The following is a 23,671-nucleotide window of genomic DNA, read 5'->3' as shown; positions in this document are numbered from 1 at the left end:
GGCTGGTGCTGTCCACTGAGCCAAACCAGCTAGGGCCGACGTGTGTGCTCTATTCCCGAAGCGAACCCTGAAACACTTCCAACCTTCCCTGAGGAATTCCATGGACAACAACAGTGCGGGCAGGCAGATGCCGACTTCTCCCTTCCCTGTCTTTCTGAGTTGCCTCCATCAGCTTCTAGGACGTCCGAAAGCCACAGAGCCTGCAGCCTGGGGCCGAGAGAGGGAGGTGCCAACGACCCACCCCTCCCCACGCCCAGGGCCGCCGGGCGGAGCGGGGCTGTCGGAGCTCCCCGCGCCCCGCAGAGCGCTGCTCCAGAGGCTGCAGCCCGGCTGGAGGTCGGTCGGTCGGGCGCGATGTACCTCCGCAGGGCGGTCTGCAAGACGCTGGCGCTGCCGCTGCGGGCGCCCCCCGGCCCCGCGCCGCTCCGCAAGGACGGTGAGTGCCGGACGCCGGCCCCGGAGGGCACCGGGCTCCGTGCGGGGGTCGCGGGCGCCCCTCTGCTCCTGTCTGCCCCGGGAGGGCCAGCCCAACCCGGAGCCGCGATTAGCCTGAGTTGTGGATTGGGGGGGTGGGGGGGAGTTAGAGGAATGGGGAAGGGTCGCAGGGTTAGATGCCCCGAAGTTCTTGGAGATTTTGAAAGTAGGGAACCTTTACAGCAGACTTTCTGGGCTCAAATCTTTTCTTTCTTTCTGTTTTTTAAATACAATTTTTTTTAATTGAATATATTTTATTGATTTTTTACAGAGAGGAAGGGAGAGGGATAGAGAGTTAGAAACATCGATGAGAGAGAATTATCGACCAGCTGCCTCCTGCACACCCCTCACTGGGGATGTGCTCGCAACCAAGGTACATGCCCTTGGCCGGAATCGAACCTGGGACCTTCCAGTCCGCAGGCCGACGCTCTATCCACTGAGCCAAACCGGTTTCGGCTGGGCTCAGATCTTGATGTTGGGCAAGGGCTTTAACCTCAGTTTCCTCATTTGTACATGGGGGCTAGCATAGCTGAGTGTTAATGGGCTAATGTTTAGAAAAGAGCCCGGTTAGCCCTCGCTTGGCTTACCATTTTTGTGACTTACAGGGACCCATGCGTCCTCCTAGTCCACGGAGAAGCTGGGGCCCGGGTTGTGGGGAGATGGGCACAGACCAGTGAGCCAGGCAGGTGCGGCCCGAGGGCTAGCCTGGTGGGAGCTGGTGAAGGCTCTTGAGTAAATAAACTCAGGACTTGGCCTGCACAGCAGGCAGCCTCGACCCCTGAGCCCGAGCCCTGGCGTTCCCCACCCCCTCCCGCAAGGATGTGGCCTTCGAAGCATTTTTCATAGACCTGGAGCTGTCCAGCTATTTGCCTTCTTCGTCCTTGCATGTATCACCTTTGGATGTGTGAACTCATGGGGGAGGGGGGGGGTGAGCATCTTCAGACATTTCCTACAGGGAAAGTTGCACTGTGAGCTAGAAGTACGAATGGGCCTAGCACAGTGCCTGGGTCATCATAGATGCTTAAGTGTGAGCGTGGCAGTCGGTATTGGTCAGGCCTCCAGGTTCGTGCTCCAGTGCGGTCCTGCCCCAGCCAGCTCTCTCTGACTCCTCATCTGTTTCCCCTCCTTTTCCCTGTCCTGATGGTGCGTGTGGAGGGTGGGGGTGGAGGGTAGGGGAGGCTGCTCCTAGACCACTTGGAAGAAAGTTCTCAGTTTTCTCAGTTCTTTCTTCACGGCGCCTCACTTCCTAACGCTTGCCCGGTAGCTTTAGCCCAGTTTGTGCATTTGAAGTGAGATAGAGAAAGACTTGAGAAAATTCCATGGACCAATATTTTTTTTTTCACTTTGACTAGGCCTGCGCTGGTGATGATGGTGGGAGGGAAGGAAGGTCTGTCCAACTAGCTTTATTTGTCTTTTAAAATGCTAGTGGGAAGACGTTGCCTTACAAGCAGCAGAAATAAAGTGTCTTCATTTTTCTTGATTTTTAATACCGAGTGAAATAAAGCAATTTTTTTTTTTCAGTGATGAAGTGGAAGAAGCCATTCATCTTAAATTTCTGAAGTCAAAGGGCTGTTTTGATGGGGGCAGAAAGGAGAGGGAGAAAGATGAGACCGTTGATCTGGCCTTTTGCGCTCTGGTTATCGTCTGCATCCCCCATGGTCATTACACTTTTTTTTTTTTTTTTTTTTTTTTTTTTTAGCTTCCTACAGTTCAAATAATTTTCTCTCCCATTGGGGGGGAAAAAAAAGTAGTTTAAAATTTCTAAATGGATAGTTAGCAATACTGGTTGTAGCACTATTGGTCTTCCTCTAACTTTCACCTAATTTTTTGTAGCACTGATTTTTTTTTTCTGTGGTTTTGAAGAACTATTATTGACTGGATATTTGGCTTCAGTCATGGACATCAACTAACCTTTTATTGATTCTTTCCACTTGGACAAAAGAAAAAGTAGTTTCAGTTTTATTGAAGGATGAAATTGTAACTGCCTCCTCAAATTTTGTTCTCTAGTTTTCCTTTTAAAATGTACCTTTTTAATGAATTAATAACTTAGGTTTGCAATATATTATTTAAAAAAACACAAAAAGGCAAAATAATAGTCACCTGTAATCCAACTATTCAGTGAATACCATTATTTACATTTTAGTATATTTAATCTCCCAGGCCTTTTTCCCCCTCATGCATGTTTTTCTATATGCATATTGTTTCCACAAATCTGGGATAATCCTGTGTTGAGGGCCCCTTGGGAATGCACATAGATGACCTTTAATTATCATCAGCTGAACTCAAGACATAGGCAGAGCCACGCCCTGGGAACATGTTTCCCCAAAATATGGGAGACTGTTATCAGTACTGATTTCTTATCTTTAACCATGTGCTTGGAATGAGGAACGAATAGGACCTTGACTTACCCAGGTCTAAATCCCTGGAATGAGGGAATGAATAGGAACTAGGCATACCGTTTCCCATTTCATTGCTCTTTTAAATAGCTTTGCCATAATTGTATTTAAGTCTTTACCTAAATCTCTTATAATTTTATTTATTTCTTCCTATTTAAAAAACCTTTTTGATAGTTATGTCTGGTTGACAACTATAAAACTGACATATTTTCTCTGTAATAGTAAATGTATTTTTAAACCAACAAAAACCCTACTACAGCTGAAACCAGTTTGGCTCTGTGGATAGACTCGTAGGGGTGTCGAACTCAATCAGAGAAGGGGCCAAAATCTAAAATCCAGCCTAAATCGCGGGCCGAATGGTTTACTGAACAGTCATAAACTGTCATTGTGATGGAAACGCAGCGGAGTGCAGTGATGACAGCGCGGTGCGGGCCACATTGCAAGGCCTGGCGGGACGGATTTGGCCCGTGGGCCTTGTGTTTGACACATGTGGTCAGCCTGCGGACTAAAAGGTCCCAGGTTCGATTCCAATCAAGGGCATGTACCTTAGTTGTGGGCACATCCCCAGTAGGGGGTGTGCAAGAGGCAGCTGATGGATGATTCTCTCTCATCGATGTTTCTAACTCTCTATCCCTCTCTGTAAAAAATCAATAAAATATATTTTTTTAAAAAAAGGCCTACTACAAGTCAATGCCATAACCTCTTATCACAGCCTGTTGGGGCACATTTGTAGGGAAAATATTTTTTTTTAAGAGATGATCATTTATTCAAATTAAGAACATATATGTGGATTTTTTTTTTCCAATTTGACTACTACAAAGATTCATAATCAGTGCAAATTTTTAAAAGATGTGCCCTCTGCAAAACATAACTTCTTACTATTCCCCCACCAAATTAAATTCCTCTATTCTTCCCAAGTCATTCAACTCATGCCTCATGTTGTACCTTCTGCCCCTAGTGCAATTTTCCTTTCATTTATTTATCTGATAAACTCCTACTTTCCTTCAAAACTCAGATCATGTCTTTAAATAGTGTCAGCTGCTTTGAGCCAACTTGCTGAGTTTCCTCACTGTGTTTTCAAGCTGTTGTTGAAGCTTCTACTGTCTATGACAGCCTTTGTCATACTGCACTGAAATGATTGTCTGTAGTTATTTGTCTGAATATCTGTTTCTTCTTTCTAAACTGCGAGCTATATACTTGATTGAGGCCAGGAACCTCGTGTGCCTTGTTTACAATTATATCCTAATGCTTCTAAGAATGGCAAACAGGGAACAGGTGATCAACTGTTCGTTGATGGATGAATAAATGTCTCTTTGTTTTTATCTGTGAACTTTAAGCTGTTTCTAGGCTTAATTCTATTATAAAAATCCAACTCCAGGGAATGTGGTGTATATGCAAGCTCTGGCACTGCTGAGTAAACGTATTTAAATATAAGAACATAGCACTTTCATAGTTTCTATTAGTTTGTACAGAATTGTATTTCTATTTCAGATATCTTTTAGCAACATTTGTCTTAGAAAAGCTTCTCTCTGCCTATCTCTAAAGGCTTTATATTAGAAATATATAGCCGAAACCGGTTTGGCTCAATGGATAGAGCGTCGGCTTGGGGACTGAAAGGTCCTGGGTTCAATTCCGGTCAAGGGCATGTATCTTGGTTGCAGGCACATCCCCATTAGGGGCTGTGCAAGAGGCAGCTGATCGATGATTCTCTCTCATCGATGTTTCTAACTCTCTATCCCTCTCCCTTCCTCTTTGTAAAAAATCAATAAAATATATTTAAATATATATGTGCATTTGTGTCACAGATTTATAGAAGTGTGTTAGATTTCAACATAAATGTTTTATTTAACATAAATTTCAGGTATAAATATATTTAATTAATTTTTTGGAAGAATCATCTTTTCGACTAAAAAATGGAGTACATTCAATAATGGATTTCTTTTGCTTGTATGCATCTTGTTTGACAGTTGAAATTGTTTAGTGCTTTTGTCATTTCTCCTTACCCATGCCTGCACTCCTTCCAAGAAAAGCTTGGTGCTTAGCATCAAAATGACAGATTTCATAAGTACTTGTCAAATTATATTGGGAAAATGCCAAGTGGAATTATTCCTATGCCATATTCCCTTAAGCTAAAGTCACTTGATGTTAATAGATTCTAGGTTCACTGAGCAGAAATGTTTTTAAGAAAGAATTATTTAAAGTACTTTTGCTTAAGCAGTGGAGCTAACCGTGTTTAAACTTGTTTTTCTAGCATCTGTTCGCTGGATGTCATCTAACAAGTTCCCTGGATCATCTGGGTCCAATATGATCTACTATCTGGTTGTAGGTGTCACGGTCAGTGCTGGTGGATACTATGTAAGTGTTCAACCACAGTGTGCAGGAATTCTCATATTTTACAACCTGTGGTAAAACTCGAAGCAATGTTAAGTCCAAGACATGAGATTAAATAACTAGATTATGATGATTTTTAAAGTATAAACTCAATATTTCTTAAAACCTCTAAGAATGGATGACTTTCAGTAAAAACAATCTATAATAATAAAAGAGTGATATGCTAATTAGATCAAACAGCTGAACGACCTTCTGGACTAAGCTGAAGCTTTGAGGGCCAAGCCCCTTACATGAATTTCATGCATCAGGCCTCTAGTATTATTATAAATACTAATAGTAATAGCTGGACAGTCTAGGGCTCACTTAATAATTACAACAATTCTATAAGGTAGATACTATTATTAATATTTAATGGGAACTGTTTTCAAAATTAAATTTTTTAAAAGTTAATAGACATTATTTCTTAGACCAGTTGTAGGTTCATAGAAAAATGAACAGAAAATGCAGACAGTTCCCATGTATTTCCTCTCACCCTTGTTTCAGCTTTTTTCCTATCAATAATCGTGCTTTAGTGTGGCATGTTTGTTACAATTGATGAATCAATATTGATATGTTATTACTAACTAAAGTCCATAGTTTACATTAGACTTCACTCTTTGTTCGTTATAAGTGTTTTGATAAATGTATAATGACATGCATCCACCATTACAGTATTATACAGAGTATTTTCACTACCCTAAAAATCCCTCATGCTCTACTTATTTATTCCTCCCTCCCCCAATCTTTTAACTATATCCATAGTTTTTATTAGCTTTATATCTTTATATATACTCTTCTTATTTTTTAAAAAATAATATTTATCCATAAATTTTAAAAATTCAAAATAGACATATATAAGATTAAAATAATGCTATCCTCGCTGGTCCCCATATCCACTCCCCCTTAGATAATCACTGTAAAACAAAGCTTTTGATAATATGATTTTGGAGCTAAAACAATGAAACATTTGTGAGTCAAATAAGATAAGCCTATTGAATCATTCCCCATTTTGTCATAAATTTTCTAAATTGAAATATACTCTTCATTGTGAATAAAAGTAGAATAAATCATTTAGAAACCATAGGAATACACAATCACGGCATTTTGGCTTGATACTGCAGAAATATGCATAAATGGATTTTTAGTCATAACTAGGAGCAGTTTGTAGAACTATATAGATGGCCAAATCTAAACACATATTCTAATCTTCAGTATTTTGAGAGCCTCAAGAAGCCAGGAAATTTCAAACATGTCATTTATATTATTGTCCTCTACTAATCTATCAGCTTTCACTCATACCCAGCCAGGTTCCCTCACTGTTACTCTCATTCTGTTGCTTACTGCTGAATTGACTGCCCAGGCCTACTACAGTTGGATATAGGGCACTGGAAAAATAGATATTGGACTAGTCCATATGATTTCGTGGGAAGCCGGAAAACTTAATTTCACCTGGGCATCACTGTATCCCTAATTAGGTTTACTAGTGTAGACATGAACCTCTCGTGTATACTAAATCTTTCTTTACACAAGCTATCTTAAACAGGAAGTTACAAACTGACTGCTCCTGAGAGCCCTTTCTGGCCTTATTGTCTCACAAGGGGAATGACATTGGACAGGTGATTATCTCTAAGTCCCCTTCCACCTCTAAGATTATATGGTTTTAATCTTAAATCTTGGAAGTGTTAATTCTCAAGAATCTTGGGCTACTTTCAGGAGGAGATACAGAATATGAGGTATTTAAAAACCTGAATTCTAGTCTTCTCTTCCCCTTCTTTGTCCTATCTAAGTTCTATATTAGATTTATCTGAATTGAATCCATGGTAGCCAAGAGCAGTTTTTCATTTCCAAGTAAAATCTACTATGAGGGCCTCTTAAATTCTGTGAAAGGCCTAGGTCATTTCAATTATTTGAAGGTCTGGGTATATTAAAAAACATAATGCAATACTGATTTATTGAAGTTGTGATATATATTTTTAAAATATTTTTACTGATTTTTAGAGAAAAAGGAAGGGAGAGGAAGAGAGAAACATCAATAAGGAGAGAGAATCATTGATCGGGTGCCTCCTGCATACCCCCTATTGGGGATTGAACTTGCAACCCTGGACATCTGCCCTTGACCAGAATCAAACCTGGGACCTTTCAGTCTGCAGGCCAACATTCTCTCCACTGAGCCAAACCAGATAGGGCAAGTTGTGGTATATTTTAAATGCTTATGTTTAATAAATAATAAATTTGAGGTCCTCTCTTCTATCAGGCCTTCTATTCTGTGTTTGACTATGTTGATTCTGGAAAAGCAAGGTTCTCTGGGCCACACATGAGTGTGAATTATTCAATTCTGCGTTAAGTAGTTTTGTTTTGTTTTCTTATCTCCTGTTCTAGCCCCTTGAACAATAAGACTAATGTCCCTTAGGATGTTACTGCTGGTCAGTTCAGGGATGTGAACTTTTTTTTTTTTTTTTAAATATATTTTATTGATTTTTTACAGAGAGGAAGGGAAAGGGATAGATAGCTAGAAACGTCGATGAGAGAGAAACATCAACCAGCTGCCTCTTGCACACCCCCTACCGGGGATGTGCCCGCAACCAATGTATTATACATGCCCTTGACCGGAATCGAACCTGGGACCTTTCAGTCTGCAGACCAATGCTCTACCACTGAGCAAAACCGGCTTCGGCCAGGGATGTGAACTTCTACACAGGTTCAGTCTGCATTGGTGTGCTAAGAACTGAGGATGCTGACTGGGCATATTGTTCCTAATTTGTCTTTATCTTTCTATCTACTGGGCATGTTTGCAGTTATCCTTGACCCTTGTTATAGCATTGTTCCTTTCCTTCTTTCCTACTTAATGACAAAGGTTTTCAAATAGGAAATACAAGAGTAAATGATACGGCCCTGGCCAATGTAGCTCAGTCTTTCTCTATCTCTTTCTCTCCCTTCCTTCCACTCTCTCTCTAAAAATAAAAAAAATAAAAATATCCTCCAGTGTGGATTAACAACAACAACAACAAAAAGTAGATGATATACATTGTCGTTTCTTCTTTGAATTGCATACACCTTTGAATTTGGCATGATGAATATAAATCATGTTGAAAAAAATGCTTGTGAATAATAAGTACACTTTTGTTTTCAGACTTACAGGTCAGTAACATCAAAGCAAGTCAAGCACACTGGACATATAAAAGATTTGAAAGAAGAAAGTAAAGCAGAGTTACAGCCACTTCAAGGTAAAGTGAATTTATTAGTATGGTTTTCCTTAAGGCTATGATTTTCATCACCTTAGCCTAGCAATGAACACTGTTTTCTTTTGGCTTCTTTACTGACTTAATTCAGAATGACTCTGGGTAGGAGTTCGTCAAAAAGGAAAAGCCACCCAAAACCTAGAAAATATTGTTATACGTTTTGGATGAGTGCATTGAATAAGTGAAAACGTTTTGCATTTATACTGCTGACCAGTAGTTTTGACTTCTTTGTGTGGTAAAGTTACTTTCTCCTACTCAGGCCCCCATTCATGGAGGCATAATTTTAGTATCTGCCTCTCAGCAGCCTGACCTTTCATTAACCTCATTTTTTTAAATCATAAAACTAATGTTTGTTTCAGTTTTGATTGAGACCATCCAGTATCTTTGCCCAAAGTACACTTGGCATTTGTATAATCAGTCATGTCTGTTGAGTCCCTCAGTTGGTCTGATTAATAAAATGGCATCTACAGGAACAGAAACTTTACATTTTCACCCAAGTAAATGTTTCTTGCCTTAAACTGCTTGCTTGAACCATACTTTCTTTCATTTCAACTATAATACTATTAATATCAATGACTATGATCTCTATTTGGTGATAGATAATAGCTGCTCATGGACCAGTTTTAACTTTTTAGTCATGACAATAAGAAACAGAATGTATTAGTGAACATTATTTAATGTAATCATAAGAAGGCAGATTGTAATAATAATAAAATGCATTTCCATATCATGCTAGTGGTTTTAAAACCCTTCTTGTACACAACATTTTAGTCAGTCCTCAAAAAAGTTCTGTGGATAGATGACATTTTACAGATGACAAAACTGAGGTTGAGAATAAATTAGTGATTCCTCAGAGTCAATGCCTCGTAAGTTGGCTATATTTCCATGCTGTCTAGTGATGCGTGGGCTGTTTATTTTCCTGTTCTTTGTATTTGAGTAAGTAATATATATAAACTATTTTTTTTTAAGTTCAACATGTTCAAAGGGTTTACAGAAAAGCAGATCCCCCATTTTCCCTTTCAGGGGCAGCCAATAATATCAATGTCTCTGAATCCTGAAGAGAGTCTTTGCAAATATAACTATCTATGCATATAACTTACCCTCCTTCTGTCCTAATACAAACAGTACCAAACTGTTTTCCCACTTCACAGTCTACGTTGAAGACCATTACATAGAGATGTCTCATTTTTTAAAGTGATGGCACAGTGTTCTTCTGTCTTCCATGCTCTTTCGATTAATACTGTGCTTAATGGGCTAAATCTTACAGGTGAGAAAGAGAACCTGGAGGGAGTGGAGGAAGCAAGTTCAGCAGCCCCTGAAGTATCTTCGGAGGAAGCAAGTTCAGCAGCCCCTGAAGTATCTTCGGAGGAAGCAAGTTCAGCAGCCCCTGAAGTATCTTCGGAGGAAGCAAGTTCAGCAGCCCCTGAAGTATCTTCGGAGGAAGCAAGTTCAGCAGCCCCTGAAGTATCTTCGGAGGAAGCAAGTTCAGCAGCCCCTGAAGTATCTTCGGAGGAAGCAAGTTCAGCAGCTCCTGAAGTATCTTCGGAGGAAGCTCAGGTGGTAAATGCTGAAGAAAGCTCGGATGCTGAAGAAAGCTCGGGTGCTGCAGCTGCAGGCAGAGCAGAGGATGCTTCAGCCTGCCCTGGCGCTGCGGAGGCTGCTCAGGTGGAGATCACCGTGGTTGGTGCTGAAGCGGAGCCAGAGGTTCCAAATGCCACTGTCCGCGAAAGCACCCAAGTCAGCACCTCGGAGGTCACCGGTGCAGCTCCAGCTCCGTATGAAGCCGCTGCCATCAGTAGTGATAAAGGTACAGCCTCGGAGCTCACCGGTGCAGCTCCGGATGAAGCCGCTGTCATCAGTAATGATAACGGTACAGCCTCGGAGGTCCCCGGTGCAGCTCCTGATGAAGCCGTTGCCATCAGTAATGATAACGGTACAGCCTCGGAGGTCCCCGGTGCAGCTCCTGATGAAGCCGCTGCCATCAGTAGTGATAAAGGTACAGCGGAGAACGAAAGCTCTGATGAATATGCTGAGCTGGAAGAAGAAAATTCTCCAGTTGAGTCAGAACCCTTTGCCGAGGGTGTTTTACAGGAAGAAGCCAGTGTTGGTGCTGAGGCCACGACTCAAGGCTAATCTTGCAGATTCACACTCAGCATACACGCCACAGCAAGTCTGATAGGTGCTTTTGTAGTTTTAGTGTTTTTTTTGTTTGTTTTGTTTTTTAAAGGCTCCTTTTCTAAAAAACTCTAATGTGCCTTGAAGGTGTTTGGTATCTGCTGATAGGTTTCAGGGTTGAGATATTTGAGATTACATGTGTCTGAAGTTTCCTAGTCTCTGAGGTCAGAATATAACACTGCAGTAAACAGCTTCAGGAGTTTCATCCTTGGGTTTAAGTTTTATATCATAGGAATCGAGCTATCTATCACACATAATACACAACCTGCATCCACGTTAACTTTGCTGTGCCCTTACCTTACTGTAATGGATATAAATGTAGATTCTCAGGTTTTGATTTGAACTCATTTAAATAAAATTTAAAAATATTTAGTGCTTCTATTTTTATTCACCAATATATGTATAAATAATACAGTATATATTAACACACACACACACACATATAACATCACATGAACATTGCCATATTATCCAAGAAATCATGTAGTCTAAGGAGGACTCTGCATATAGCAACATGTGGCCCTTCTCCTATCTATAGTACAATGGGGCTGTGCTCATATTTTCCATCTCAATTTAATTCAGTTTAATCAATGTATATTAGGGACTTAAACTTTATGCCAGGAATCATTCATTCACTGAACAAATATTAACTGACCACTTGCAACCTACCAGTTTTAAGTGGTGAGAATAAATAAAAAAAAAACGATAAAAAGTCCTACCCTTCCCAGTTTATATTCTAGAGTGTGATCAAACAATAAACAAAATAAATAAGAAAATTGCATAATACGTATATGAGATACTGATAAGTGTTTTAAAAAAGAAAAGTAATGCAAGCAAAGGATGATACGTGTTGGTTAGGGGTGGAAGTTGTTACTTTAGATAGGGTAGCCAGAGACAGCTTTACTAAGAAGGTGTCTTGTGAGTAAAACCTGAAGGATACATAAGGGACCAATCATGAGGATATGAGTGGAGGGTAGGGGAGAATCATTCCAGATGAGAAGTGCAAAGGGTTTGAAGCAGAGAGAATTGCCAAGTGCCCAGTGTGGCTAACGTGGAGTGAAACAGAGGGACAATAGTTGGAGATGATTTCAGAGAGAAAGAGACTGGTTCTGCAGGGATGGGCTAGATCGCACAGGGTCTAGTAAGATTTGGGCTATACTTGGAGTAAGGGCGAGTTGTGGTGATTCTGGATTCTCTGCCCAGATCCCCTTAACTGGGCCAGTATGGTTACTCTCAGCCGCTGTTACACACACCTCTCCTCAGAGGCAGCTCACAACAACTAACTGCCATAGTGGTACGTACAACAGGTGAGGCCAATTTATGCTCCAGAGGCCCCTGCCCTCCACCTCTCCCCCCCTCCCCCGGAGCTCAGGCTAAAGTTGATTTCCAGCCAACATTAGGTCCTTGCTTAGCTTTTCTCCAGTCCTATCTGGTTGTCCTCCTCTTATTCTCCTGAGAGCACCCCTTCAGCAAATCTCTTGTAAATAACACAAGCCAACTCAAAGTGGACCAACAACAGGAGGATAGTTATTGCTATGTGACTAGCTATCCAGAGGTCGGGCAGCCCCAGGGTTGGCTTATTCTGTGGTTCACTCTTCAAGAACCAAGCTGTTTCTATCATTCTGTTCTGCTATCAAGAATGTTTGGTCTTGAGAACCAAGATGGCAGGATAGGAAAACGCCTGTACTTGCCTCCCACAACCACATCAAAATTACAACTAAAATACAGAACTATCATCCAGAAATGCTGGAAAGGTGGCTGAGTGGAAGTACTATAACTAGAGAGGTAAAGAAGAAGGCACATTGAGGCTGGTAGGAGGTGTGTAGGCACAGAATGGGCTGGGCTGGCACCTGGGTGTGCCGCTTTAGTAATCCAGAGGGAGATGGCCTCTGCAGAGGCTGCCTGGAGGAGTGAAGGGTCCTAGCCCCACACCAGACTCCCAGCCCAGGGTTCCAGAGTTGGGGAAAGAAGACTCTACGTGCTGTAAAAACTACGGACTGTGAAGCTCTTTATCTGACCTTCAATTCTAAATAATAGCTTTGCTGGTAGAGTAATATTGGTTGTAGCTTCTTGCTATTCATCACTTTGAATATTTCTTGTCACTCTTTTCTGGCCTGCATAATTTCTGTTGAGAAATAGCAATGTATGTAGTGCCCATTTTCTGTCAGAGTGTATTGTCAAGCATTTAGATTTTTGCGCATGTGATAGGTGAAAACTCTTAGTGTAGTTTTAATTTTCATTTCCTTTATTAAGAATGAGGTTGAACATCTTTCCATTTGGTTAAGATCCATGTACATTTATATTTTTCTGCAATTTATCTGTTCATATCTCCAGTGAATTTTTTGGTGTTGTCAGTACTTTCCTATTTTTTTAGAAACTATTTATGTACTAGAGTTGGTAAGGTTTTGTCTATGATATCAATTATAAATATTTTTCCAATTTGTCATTCACCTTCTTACAATAATTATGGTATTTTTTTTTTTTTAGTACAAGAGATTTTTAAATTCTAGGTAATCAAATTGCTGTGTTGTTTTGAATTTTGAGCCACTGTTAGTGTAGTGAATTGGGATAAAAAACAACCAAATTCTTCCCTTGTATGCATAATCTTGTGAAGTGTGACTTTATATATCTTCCTATCAAAAGGCCCAGCCAGTGTGGCTCAGTGGTTGAGCATTGACCTATGAACCAGAAAGTCACGGTTTGATTCTGGGCCAGGGCACATGTTCTGATTACAGGCTTGATCCCCAGGGTAGAGTGTGCAAGAGGTAGTCAATCAATGATTCTCTCTCATCATCAATGTTTCTATCTCCTCCTCTTTCTTCCCATCTGAAATAAATTAATATATATATACAATATATATATGTATATATACAATATATATATATTTTTATTTATTTATTTATTTTTTTAAAGAGAAGTGCAGACTGTTTTTCTATGCCCTTGAATTTGGCTTGCCTTGTACTCTGATTCGGTGGTATGCTGTGAAAGTGACTGTGAAAGCACTCATACTCTTGGAACCTGAGACCACTGTGTGAAGAAACCTGGGCTAGCCTCCATGAGAGTGAGACCATATGGAGAGAGAGGCCCCACTACAACTAACACTAACCCAGATAGGAGTGAGGCCATCCTACACCATCCATCCAGCTCCGCGTTGATGCCGGAGGACTGCCATTGTCTGAATGAGTCCAGACAGGAACCACCCAGCTGGACACAGAACAAACTGCTGATCCACGTAATTGTGAGCAGATAAGATAGCTGTGTATTGAGCCATGAAAATGAGGTAGTATAAGCAGTGATATGCAGTTAAAATAGTTAGGAAATGAAACTTAACTTGGATTTTGGTACAGACTTGCTTTGTATTATTGCATTTCACATTCCTCACCAAAGATGAAGAAAGAACTAGCTGTGGTCTGGCCGGTGTTGCTCAGTGGTTGAGCGTCAACCTAAGAATCTGGAGGTCACGGTTCAATTCCTGGTCAGTGCACATGCCTGAGTACGGGCTCCATCCCCTGTGTGGGCGTGCAGGAGACAGCCAATCAATGATTCTCTCTCATCATTGATGTTTCTATTACTTTCTCCCTCTCCCTTCCTCTCTGAAATCAATAAATTTTTTTTTTTTTTTTTTTTTTAAAGAAAGAACTAGCTGTGCCCATCAGATCCCAAATTTGTCTGGCTCAACTTCTAGGCCTATTGTTGCCTTTTTTGAAAACTTCCTTAGAACAACTAAATGCGACTGCATACTGAAGGATTTTGGTTCCCCCTCCCCCCTTTTAAAGTCAATATTTATTTAATGCTGTGCAAGTGACTTTAAGAATTCTCTTGAAGCAGCAGCTATCAAGTCCAAAAGCAACCTATATTTTTATGAACCTTTTTCAATTTTAACAAGCATTGTAATACAAGTTTAATAACAGTGGTCCGTAGAAAGCACTTTTATTATCAGACCATTGACTGATTTTAATAAAATAAAAAAATACATGACCCTAGCTGGTTTGGGTCACACCATCAGCCCACAGACTGAAAGGTTCAGGTTTGATTCCGGTCAAGGGCACATACCTTGGTTGCAGTTCGATTCCCAGCCCTGATCGAGGTGCCTGAGGGAGGCAACCAATTGATCTTTCTTCCTCTGCCCCTCCCTTCCACTCTCTCTAAAAATCAATGGAAAACTATCCTCAGGTGAAGATTAAAAACAACAACAACAACAAAAACACCCCCCCACACACACACACAAAAAAAAACATGTTAAAAAAACTCAAAGTAAGCCGGGCCAGCATGGCTCAGTGGTTGAGCATTGACCTCTGAACCAGGAGGTCAGGGTTCGATTCCGGGTAGGGCACATGCGTGGGTTTCAAGCTCCATCCCGAGTGAGGTTTGTGAAGGAAGCAGCAGATCAATAGTTCTCTCTCATCATTGATGTTTCTATCTCTCCCTACCCTTCCTCTTTGAAATCAATAAAATATATATTTTTTAAAGTCAAAGTGGGATAGTGTGGGGCCCAGAATGTGAAACCTATAGTAAAAGCTAAAAACTGGCAGCAGAATCAAATAACCATGTTACTACACTTTGATGAAGACAGATATAAAGGAAGAATAATTTTAGAAAAATGCAACACCCATTCTAATGAAACACTGGCATTTAAATATTACTTTAAATGTAAAAGCAAATAAAAATATTACTACAAATTTCTATTACTTTAATTCTTGAAAGAAATGTATGACACAGTCATGAACAATACATTTGAGATAACTACCCAGTCCTTTTTTAAAACAGTCAGGGTATTTTAAGCCAGCTTTTGAGAGTTGCGGCTGGATTCAGAAAAGATTAGTTTCTGAATGTGTTAGTAATTTCTGTGCCAAGTATTTGTCCTGTCAGATAGCATCTGATGACCAGAAGCAACACTGTCTATTATAATCAAGCATATTATGTAATGTTTTTCCTAGTTAAATAATTCTCTAAATATATTTCCAGAAAAAATATTTATTTTACTTACCATTTTGGCTAAGTTTTTAGCAAATAAGTTGGAGGAATTTGGAAAAGTAAATATTAGTATTTGAATTTTTCACATGGATATATACTTTTAAGTAATCATTGATCAAATTAATGATTAAATTAATATAAAAACTTAACTTTTATTTTTCTGAGATTATTTCTTATGGATTTCTGGGGTAGGGGAATAAAGAGAAAATTTGATTCTTTTTTCTTTCATTACATGACATGAAGATGAGAAGATTGTGGCCATCATTAACACTCTCCCCTCCCCCCCTTTAAGAATGAGAATCTCTCTTCACACAGCAGAAATGCTTTCACTCAGTCTAGGGTAAGAATCCTCTTTGGAGGAGAAAATTCTATGTAGATTGTGGTTATACCTATTTTGTCTCAATCAGAATTATCAATTAGACTGATTTTTTAAATTTATCTTTAGATTAGATAGTAATTGATTGAATTTATCATGCAGTGATTTTATTCTATTAAGATATTTAGAACAACAGGTTTTATAAAGCCACAAATAAGTTATTTTAGTCATATAAAACTTTCAGTAAGGAAAATAGTGCACTTTTGAAAAGACCTCAAATAGTAGCAAAACATTCTGGAACCAAGCTCTTTTGAATTTACTACCATCACATCTCCCCCTCCTTCCAGTCCTCTCCATCTCCAAACTGTCTCCACCTGTTACCTTGGTTCAATTCCTCACACCTGTAGCCGCTTAGCAAGTTTTCCTACTATTCATCAGTTATTCTAAAACCAGAGGCCTGGTGCACGGATCCACGCACTGGTGGGATCCCTGGCCTGCGGGGATTAGACTGAAACTGGCATCTGACATTCCCCCAAGGCGTCCTGGATTTCGAGAGGGCACAGGCCAGGCTGAGGGACTCCACCCATGCATGAATCTGTGCACCAGGCCTCTAGTATGCATATAAGATCTTTAATTAATCTCTTTTTTTTTTTTAATATATTTTATTGATTTTGTACAGAGAGGAAGGGAGAGAGATAGAGAGTCAGAAACATCGACGAGAGAGAGTCATCGATCAGCTGCCTCTTGCACACCCCCCACTGGGGATATGCCCGCAACCAAGGCACATGTCCTTGACCGGATTCGAACCCAGGACCCTTCAGTCCCCAAGCCGACGCTCTATCCACTGAGCCAAACCGGTCCCGGCAAGATCTTTAGTTAATCTCTTCATGCCCTCTCCACTTCCCTCTGAGATTCATCAGTCTGTTCCATATTTCCATGCCTGTGTGTTGAGCGTCTGCCCCCTGGTGGTCACTGCACATCATTGCTACCAGTTGAAGGGTCGAATGGTCGGATACTTAGCATATTAGCCATATTAGCAAGTTGGTCCTGTTATCTCCTAGTGTAAAACTTTTCACTAATCCACCAATACCCAAATGAGGACATTTAAATTAGTTGTTACTTTACAGTCAAAATTCTTATTCTATAGTATGACAGTCAAAACATACCTGTCCAATCTCACCCCAGTCTTATATTCTGCCCTTATTCCTATTTTCCTGCTGCCACCAGCCACCCTCCCTTCCCCATGAACCAGACAGTCTAAATGATTTAACAGCATCATTACTTGAACTTGTCATCCTGTTCACATTATGCCTCAAGGATCTCGTAAATGTGTTCACTCTACCTGAAAAGACACTTCCAATCCCTCAGCTGGCTCAATTTCTGATTACTCAGCTCAAACAACATCTGCTTTGCAATATCTTTCCTTACCTGACCAAGTTAAATCATACCTTTTTTTTTTGTGTTATTCTGTACCTTTTTCTATTATTGCATTTATCATTCTGTTTTTCATTTATTTGTTTGTATTTTACACTTTCTGAATAGAGTGGGAATTGCTTGAGAAGAAAAACTGTATTAGGGCCCTCAGTAAATGCTTGCTGAATAATATTATAAGGTTTGTGGAATTATGATCTGTTTTCTAGAATTGACCTCTATGAAACTGCTAATATACAGCCATTTTTGACCTACAGAGATAAACATTTCATAGGATTCAACTTAAATATATCCCAAGAGGTAAATCTTGAGAAGAGTTTAGATTGTTAACTTTACTAAAATAATTATAACTTCTAATGCAAATTCAGAATTTTCTCAGGTTGTATGGAAATTCAGCTAAAGAATTCCCAAATATAAAAAATTTTTCCCCATAAAGAAATCAGCCTAGCCCAGCCAGCATGGCTCAGTGGTTGAGCATCGACTTATAAACCAGGAGATCATGGTTTGATTCCTGGTCATGGCACATGCCCGGGTTGTGAGCTTGATCCTCAGTGTTGTTCATGCAGGAGGCAGCTGATCAATGATTTGCTCTCATCATTGATGTTTCTATCTCTCCCTCTCTGAGGTCAATACAAATATTAAAAAAAAAATTTATTAAATTATCTGTGTACATATACCATTGCCCTCCAAAAAAAAAAATTTTTTTTTTTTTTAAATCAGCCTATAACCGGGACTGGTTTGGCTCAGGGGATAGAGCGTCGGCCTGCGGACTGAAAGGTCCCGAGTTCGATTCCGGTCAAGGGCATGTACCTTGGTTGCGGGCACATCCTCAGTGGGGGGTGTGCAAGATGCAGCTAGTCATTTCTCTCTCATCGACGTTTCTAACTCTCTGTCCTTCTCAATTCCTCTCTGTGTAAAAATCAATAAAAAATATATTTAAAAAAAAAATCAGCCTATAGTTTTTTTCTCTTTGTACAAAGCCCACCTGTTATTCTGAATGAAATTTTTATCTGTCACTTGATTGCCTTACAATGAATATAGAAAGAGCTTCCAGCTCCATTTTGAGGTTGCCGAGACTACAAGAAAAAGCTCTCCTATGATTACTTTCTGTACTCTTTTTTTAAAAACATACATTTACAGATATCTTGCTTGAGTCTCTATTTGGATGCTTTCCTCTCATATCTTTGTTCATAGCCTAGGAGGACAAGCACAGGGTTTTGGTTCAACAATGCTCCGGGAAGCCTTTTCAACTTTAGCAACACCACACTAATCAATTTCCATGAGAAGTGTCGCTGCAGGCAGATTCCAGTGCAATTATACGTGCCACCTCCCATTATTGTAGCTTCACTGTTCCCGGATAGCTTGTTTCCCAAGCATTTACATGACTTTTCATAACAGTGACTGGCTTTCTCCCAAGCTGAAAGTTGAACAGAACTGTCTTCATATTATTTCTCAACTCTCTTTCAAAACTCAAGTCAATATAATAAAGTTGATATGAGAGATTATATAAGTTCTTGCAAAGACATTTCTTGTCTGACGATAACGCAGAAAGATTTACCCATGAAAGCAATGGTAATGAAGCAGGATTCTGTCTTAATTCTGTTGGACCTATTGGCAATTTTGGTTATAGCAATATTTTTTGCTTTTTTTTTTTTTAAAGTCAATTTCCTGTTTCCTCCTCATAACTCAGTACTAACTGGAAGCAGAATTCTCATATTCTTGTCAGCATACAGAGTTGGCCATTATCTGGACTATGTGGAGTATCTTTGTGTGGTTGAGTTTTGTCTAGTCAAGTTCCCATAGTTTGCAGTCTAAAATAAATATCTGGCTTAAAAATATATGCTTAAAAATGAAGGAAATTGTGTGTGTGTGTGTGTGTGTGTGTGTGTGTGTGTGTGTGTAGGGAACTTACCCTACTAGATATAAAGACTTATAAAGCTATAGAGATTAAGCCCAGCCAGGTGTGGCTCAGTAGCTGAGCATCAACCCAGGAACCAAAAGGTCACCAGTCAACTCCTGGTCAGGGCACATTCCTGGGTGGCAGACTCTATCCCCAGTAGGGGTCATGCAGGAGGCAGCCAATAAATTCTCTCTCATCATTGAGATCTCTCTTTCTCTCTCTCTCTTCTTCTCCCTTCCTTTCTGAAATCAATAAAAAATATTTTAAAAAGAAGATAGTTGGTATAAGTGGGTAGATAAATAAATAGCCTATGGAAAAGAATAGGGGGCTGAGAAAGTCCCCAAGTATATAGAAAGGAACATTATGACAATTAGAAATCAGTGAAGAAATGATAAACTTAGTATATGGTATAAGGATTATTGGTATAGGGATTATTGGGTATCCACATGGAAAAATAAATAAAACCAGTCCCTTACCTCACAATGTATACAAACAAAATTCCAAATGGATTCACAATTTAAAAATGAGAAGAAAAATTATGAAGTTTTTGGAAGAAAATACTTCTTTGATTTTAGGAAAGGGTAGGACCCCTCCATCTGCAAGAATACAAAATGCTCATTAGCCTGGCCCCACATCATACAGACAGTGCCAGGACAGGTATATGCTCCAAGTCAGTCAGTGATGATCGAGGCAGAGTAATTTTACATTTGTTATTAACTTATAATATGCACCTTTTTGGATTTCAAACGGTATTTACAGTAACTTACAATAAATCACAATCATACTCTTTGAAAATTAATATAGGGAAATTTTCTGGCCACAGAAAACACTTTGGCAATCACTTGTAGCCCTGCCTCCAAGTTTGTAGTGACTGGAGAAATGCCTCGCTGTTTTATCTTTTCTTAGTGTGGAGGCAGAAAGAAGAGGCAATAATTATAGATTGATGAGTAACTCGTATATATAGATGGCTAATATGCAAAGTGACCCCTCTGGAATTTGACTAGGAGACTGGGAGTTCGATCACTTGCTATGAGGTGTGCTGACCACCAGGGGGTGGCCCAGAATAAAGGAAGGCCCTGGCTGGCAGCCAGCAGCCAGAGGAAAAAGGCCCCAGCCAGCAGCTGGAAGGCCCGATTGGTCCTGATTGCTGGCCAGGCCTAGAAACCCTACTCATGCACACATTTTGTGCACCAGCCCTCTAATTAAATATAAGCTGTTCTAGCACCTTAAACCTTCCTCTCAAAGTTAACCACTCATTACAGGGACTTCAGCTGTAATTTTAGTTTTAAAGAGGCACGAATATTATATTTCTTTACCATGCAAAAGAAAGACAGTTATGAAAATTCATTCAATTACAATGAGAATGAATCTTACCACATCTCAAAATCTTAGGACCTGGTGAAAGTCATATAGAGAATCCTTTCTCTGCCTCCTTGTGTGAGTCCCAGAGAACTCTGTAGGAGACCCAGGAAACACAAATAACTGGCATTTTCAGGAAGGCATTTCTGGTTCCCCATGGCAGCCTCCACACTATGAAAAGATAAAACCAGCTAGGCATTTCTCCAGTCACTACAGACTTGGTTGGAGGCAGGGCTACAAAGGATTGCCAAAGTGTTTTCTGTGGCCAGAAACACAGCAGGAGCTGCCTCTCTGCCTCCTTTGGCCTGCTGGAACCTAGGAAGACAGAGAGGGTCCTGTCATTTTTCCAGATGTGAATGATAAATAACTCAATAAGAGGGTGTCTAGTTATGTTCGCAGAGGTAGAGGGATAATAGTTGTTGGGTGTTTTTTTTTTCCCCTCTCTTTGGAATTTTAAGAATTGAGACCTTATTTGCTTTTTTTTCCCCTTTGGCAAGTTTTAATTTAAAAAAAAAGATTCCTTTCCTCTGAATGGTTTAAAAATATTTAATTTTCTTCCAGGCATTTTCTTGAAGTAATTTCCTGCTTTAGCTTGAAAAATGTTAAATGTGGGATGGGGATAAAGGAAGATCTACCAGACTTTAGGACAAATAATCCTTATATAAGGCCAAATCAAAAGTATCCCAAGAGAAGCACAGTCTTGCCATCTTTTAAAATTGGTTTAAAAAGATGTGACTAAAAACATACAAATCTGTCCCTTGATTGCCTTACAATTAATATGGGGGAAAGCTTCCAGCTCCATTTTGAGGTTGCTGAGACTATGGGATGAAAACTCCTTTATGATTCCTTTCTAGGGTCTGTTGCATGTTCTGTGATTGGCTGAGTGATCAAAGACCTGTGGTTATGCTGGGCTGCATATGTATTTTTCTGTCAAATGGCTATTTAAGAACAAGTTTTTTCCTTAGCCCTGCAGATTTGAGATTAGATTCTTATAGTTTTATGCTCAAGAGGGAATTGGGGCCCTGGCCAGTTTTGCCCAGTGGATGGAGCATTGGCCTGTGGACTGAAGGGTCCCAGGTTCAATTCAGGCCAGGGGCATATGCCTGGGTTGTGGGCTTGATCCCCAGTAGGGGTGTGCAGGAGGCGGCCAATCAATGATTCTCTCTCATCATTGATGTTTCTATCTCTCTCTTTCTCTTCCTTCCTCTCTGAAATCAATAAAAAAACATATATATATATATATATTTTAGTGCATGGTATAAAAATACACCCATCATAGCCTGAACTGAAATATCCCATGGCTGTGGACTCCTCTGTAAAAAAAAAAAAAAAAAAAAAAAAAAAAAAAAAAAAGAAGAAGAAAAAGAAAGAAAAAAGAAAAAGAAATAAAGAAAAGAAAAGAAAAACAGAGGGAATTGGGAATATTGAACCTGAAAGAAAAGGAAAGGGCTGATTCTCCAGAATAGTACCTGGTTATAATTTCCTGCCAGTCATTTCCTCTGCTACACAGCAAAAGAAATGGAAAAAAAGGTGATATCCTTATTCTTAGATTTTTCTGAGTATGAAAAGAGAGCCAAAGTGATTTTTTTAAAAATATATATTTTATTGATTTTACATAGAGAGGAATTGAGAGGGATAGAGAGTTAGAAACATCGATGAGAGAGAAACATCGACCAGCTGCCTCTTGCACACCCCCTACTGGGGATGTGTCTGCAACCAAAGTACATGCTCTTGACCGGAATCAAACCTGAGACCCTTCAGTCCACAGGAGAAGGTGAGTCATGGTCACAGAGGGCTTCCTGCTGAAGAGAATTTCTCTCCTGGGTTTTGAAGGATGAGTAGGGATAGGCAGATGGAGAAGTGGGGACCTGGGACAGTAGGCATCCCAGGTAAAGGGAGGAGTCAGAGTGGCCATTCAGAGTCTATTAATAAGATGGTTGGAGTTCACAGTTGATTCCTGTGTAGATGCTACTCCTGTATTAACTAGAGTGTGTGCCCCCATGTATGCGGGATACATTCCAGTGCTACCTAGAGCGCTTACATGTTGGGATAGAACCCTAATAACCACAGAGCAAGCACATGTTTGGACAGGACCGTTGCCTGTCTGGTCTTTTCACACAGTTCCTGTTGTCTGCATGCCTAAAGCACTGCCACGCTTTTACATGAACGAATTTTTTAGAAAATGTGGATGTTACATCATCAGTACGCCAATACCTAGAGGCAATTAGTTTTGCCATTCGTCAAGTATTTTATTGACTATCTTTGTCTCGGCTAACCCATCTGGATTCCATTGTATTACTTTTCAATCATGAAAAGGTTCCCTTGTTTTTAAGGTAATAAAACATTATTTTTGTTTATGACATTGCTTAGCATTTTCTTTGTTCAAAAGACAGAAAGATATAATAAGGCACTTTACTAGGCTTTTTAAATCGAAGCCTTTGTTTTTCAGGAAGAGTAATGCATACATTTATAGCCTAACCATTAAGTTCTAAATATGATTCATTAAAAAGAGAATTTTAAAAGATATCATTATTTTAAAAGCTATTTCCTGACATACTTCCTACCTACCTATCCTGGAAAAAAAAAAATACCACACCAAAACTATACACAAGATTACAGCTGCGTTTCTGGACCACAAAATGATCATTTCTTACTGAAACCAGTTTGGCTCAGTGGATAGAGTGTCGAACTGCTGACTGAAAGGTCCCGGGTTCGATTCCGGTCAAGGGCATGTACCTTGGTTGTGGGCACATCCCCAGGAGAGGGTGTGCAAGAGGCAGCTGATCAATGATTCTCTCTCATCGATGTTTCTAACTCTCTATCCCTCCCTCTTCCTCTCTGTAAAAATCAATAAAATATATATTTTTAAAATGATCATTTCTTTTCTGAAATTTGGAATATTTCTGTCTAGAACCCCTCTGTGCTGTATGCCCAAAGGTCGTGATGCCAGTCACAGCACCAAGAGGTTCTGCTATGTCACTCCTGGTCACCGAGGGTATGGCAGCACCTTCACTCTCCACTTAGAGTGAACTAGTGA

At 40.0% G+C, this 23,671-nt stretch overlaps 1 protein-coding gene across 1 annotated transcript; it reads left to right on the top strand.

Moving 5' to 3' along the window:
* Window positions 1–290: 290 nt before the first annotated feature.
* On the top strand, window positions 291–11,026 carry LOC118711610 (mitochondria localized glutamic acid rich protein). The gene is made up of 5 exons (XM_045576415.1): window positions 291–436; window positions 5,122–5,225; window positions 8,371–8,464; window positions 9,747–10,231; window positions 10,427–11,026. The coding sequence occupies exons 1-5, from the start codon at window positions 355–357 to the stop codon at window positions 10,610–10,612; spliced, it is 951 nt and encodes a 316-aa protein (XP_045432371.1). The 5' UTR covers window positions 291–354; the 3' UTR covers window positions 10,613–11,026.
* Window positions 11,027–23,671: the final 12,645 nt, after the last annotated feature.

The sequence above is a fragment of the Pipistrellus kuhlii genome, unplaced genomic scaffold, assembly GCF_014108245.1.
Source record: "Pipistrellus kuhlii isolate mPipKuh1 unplaced genomic scaffold, mPipKuh1.p scaffold_m20_p_8, whole genome shotgun sequence".
In the NCBI taxonomy this organism is placed as follows: Eukaryota; Metazoa; Chordata; class Mammalia; order Chiroptera; family Vespertilionidae; genus Pipistrellus; species Pipistrellus kuhlii.
This window is presented reverse-complemented; position numbering and strand designations above follow the sequence as displayed.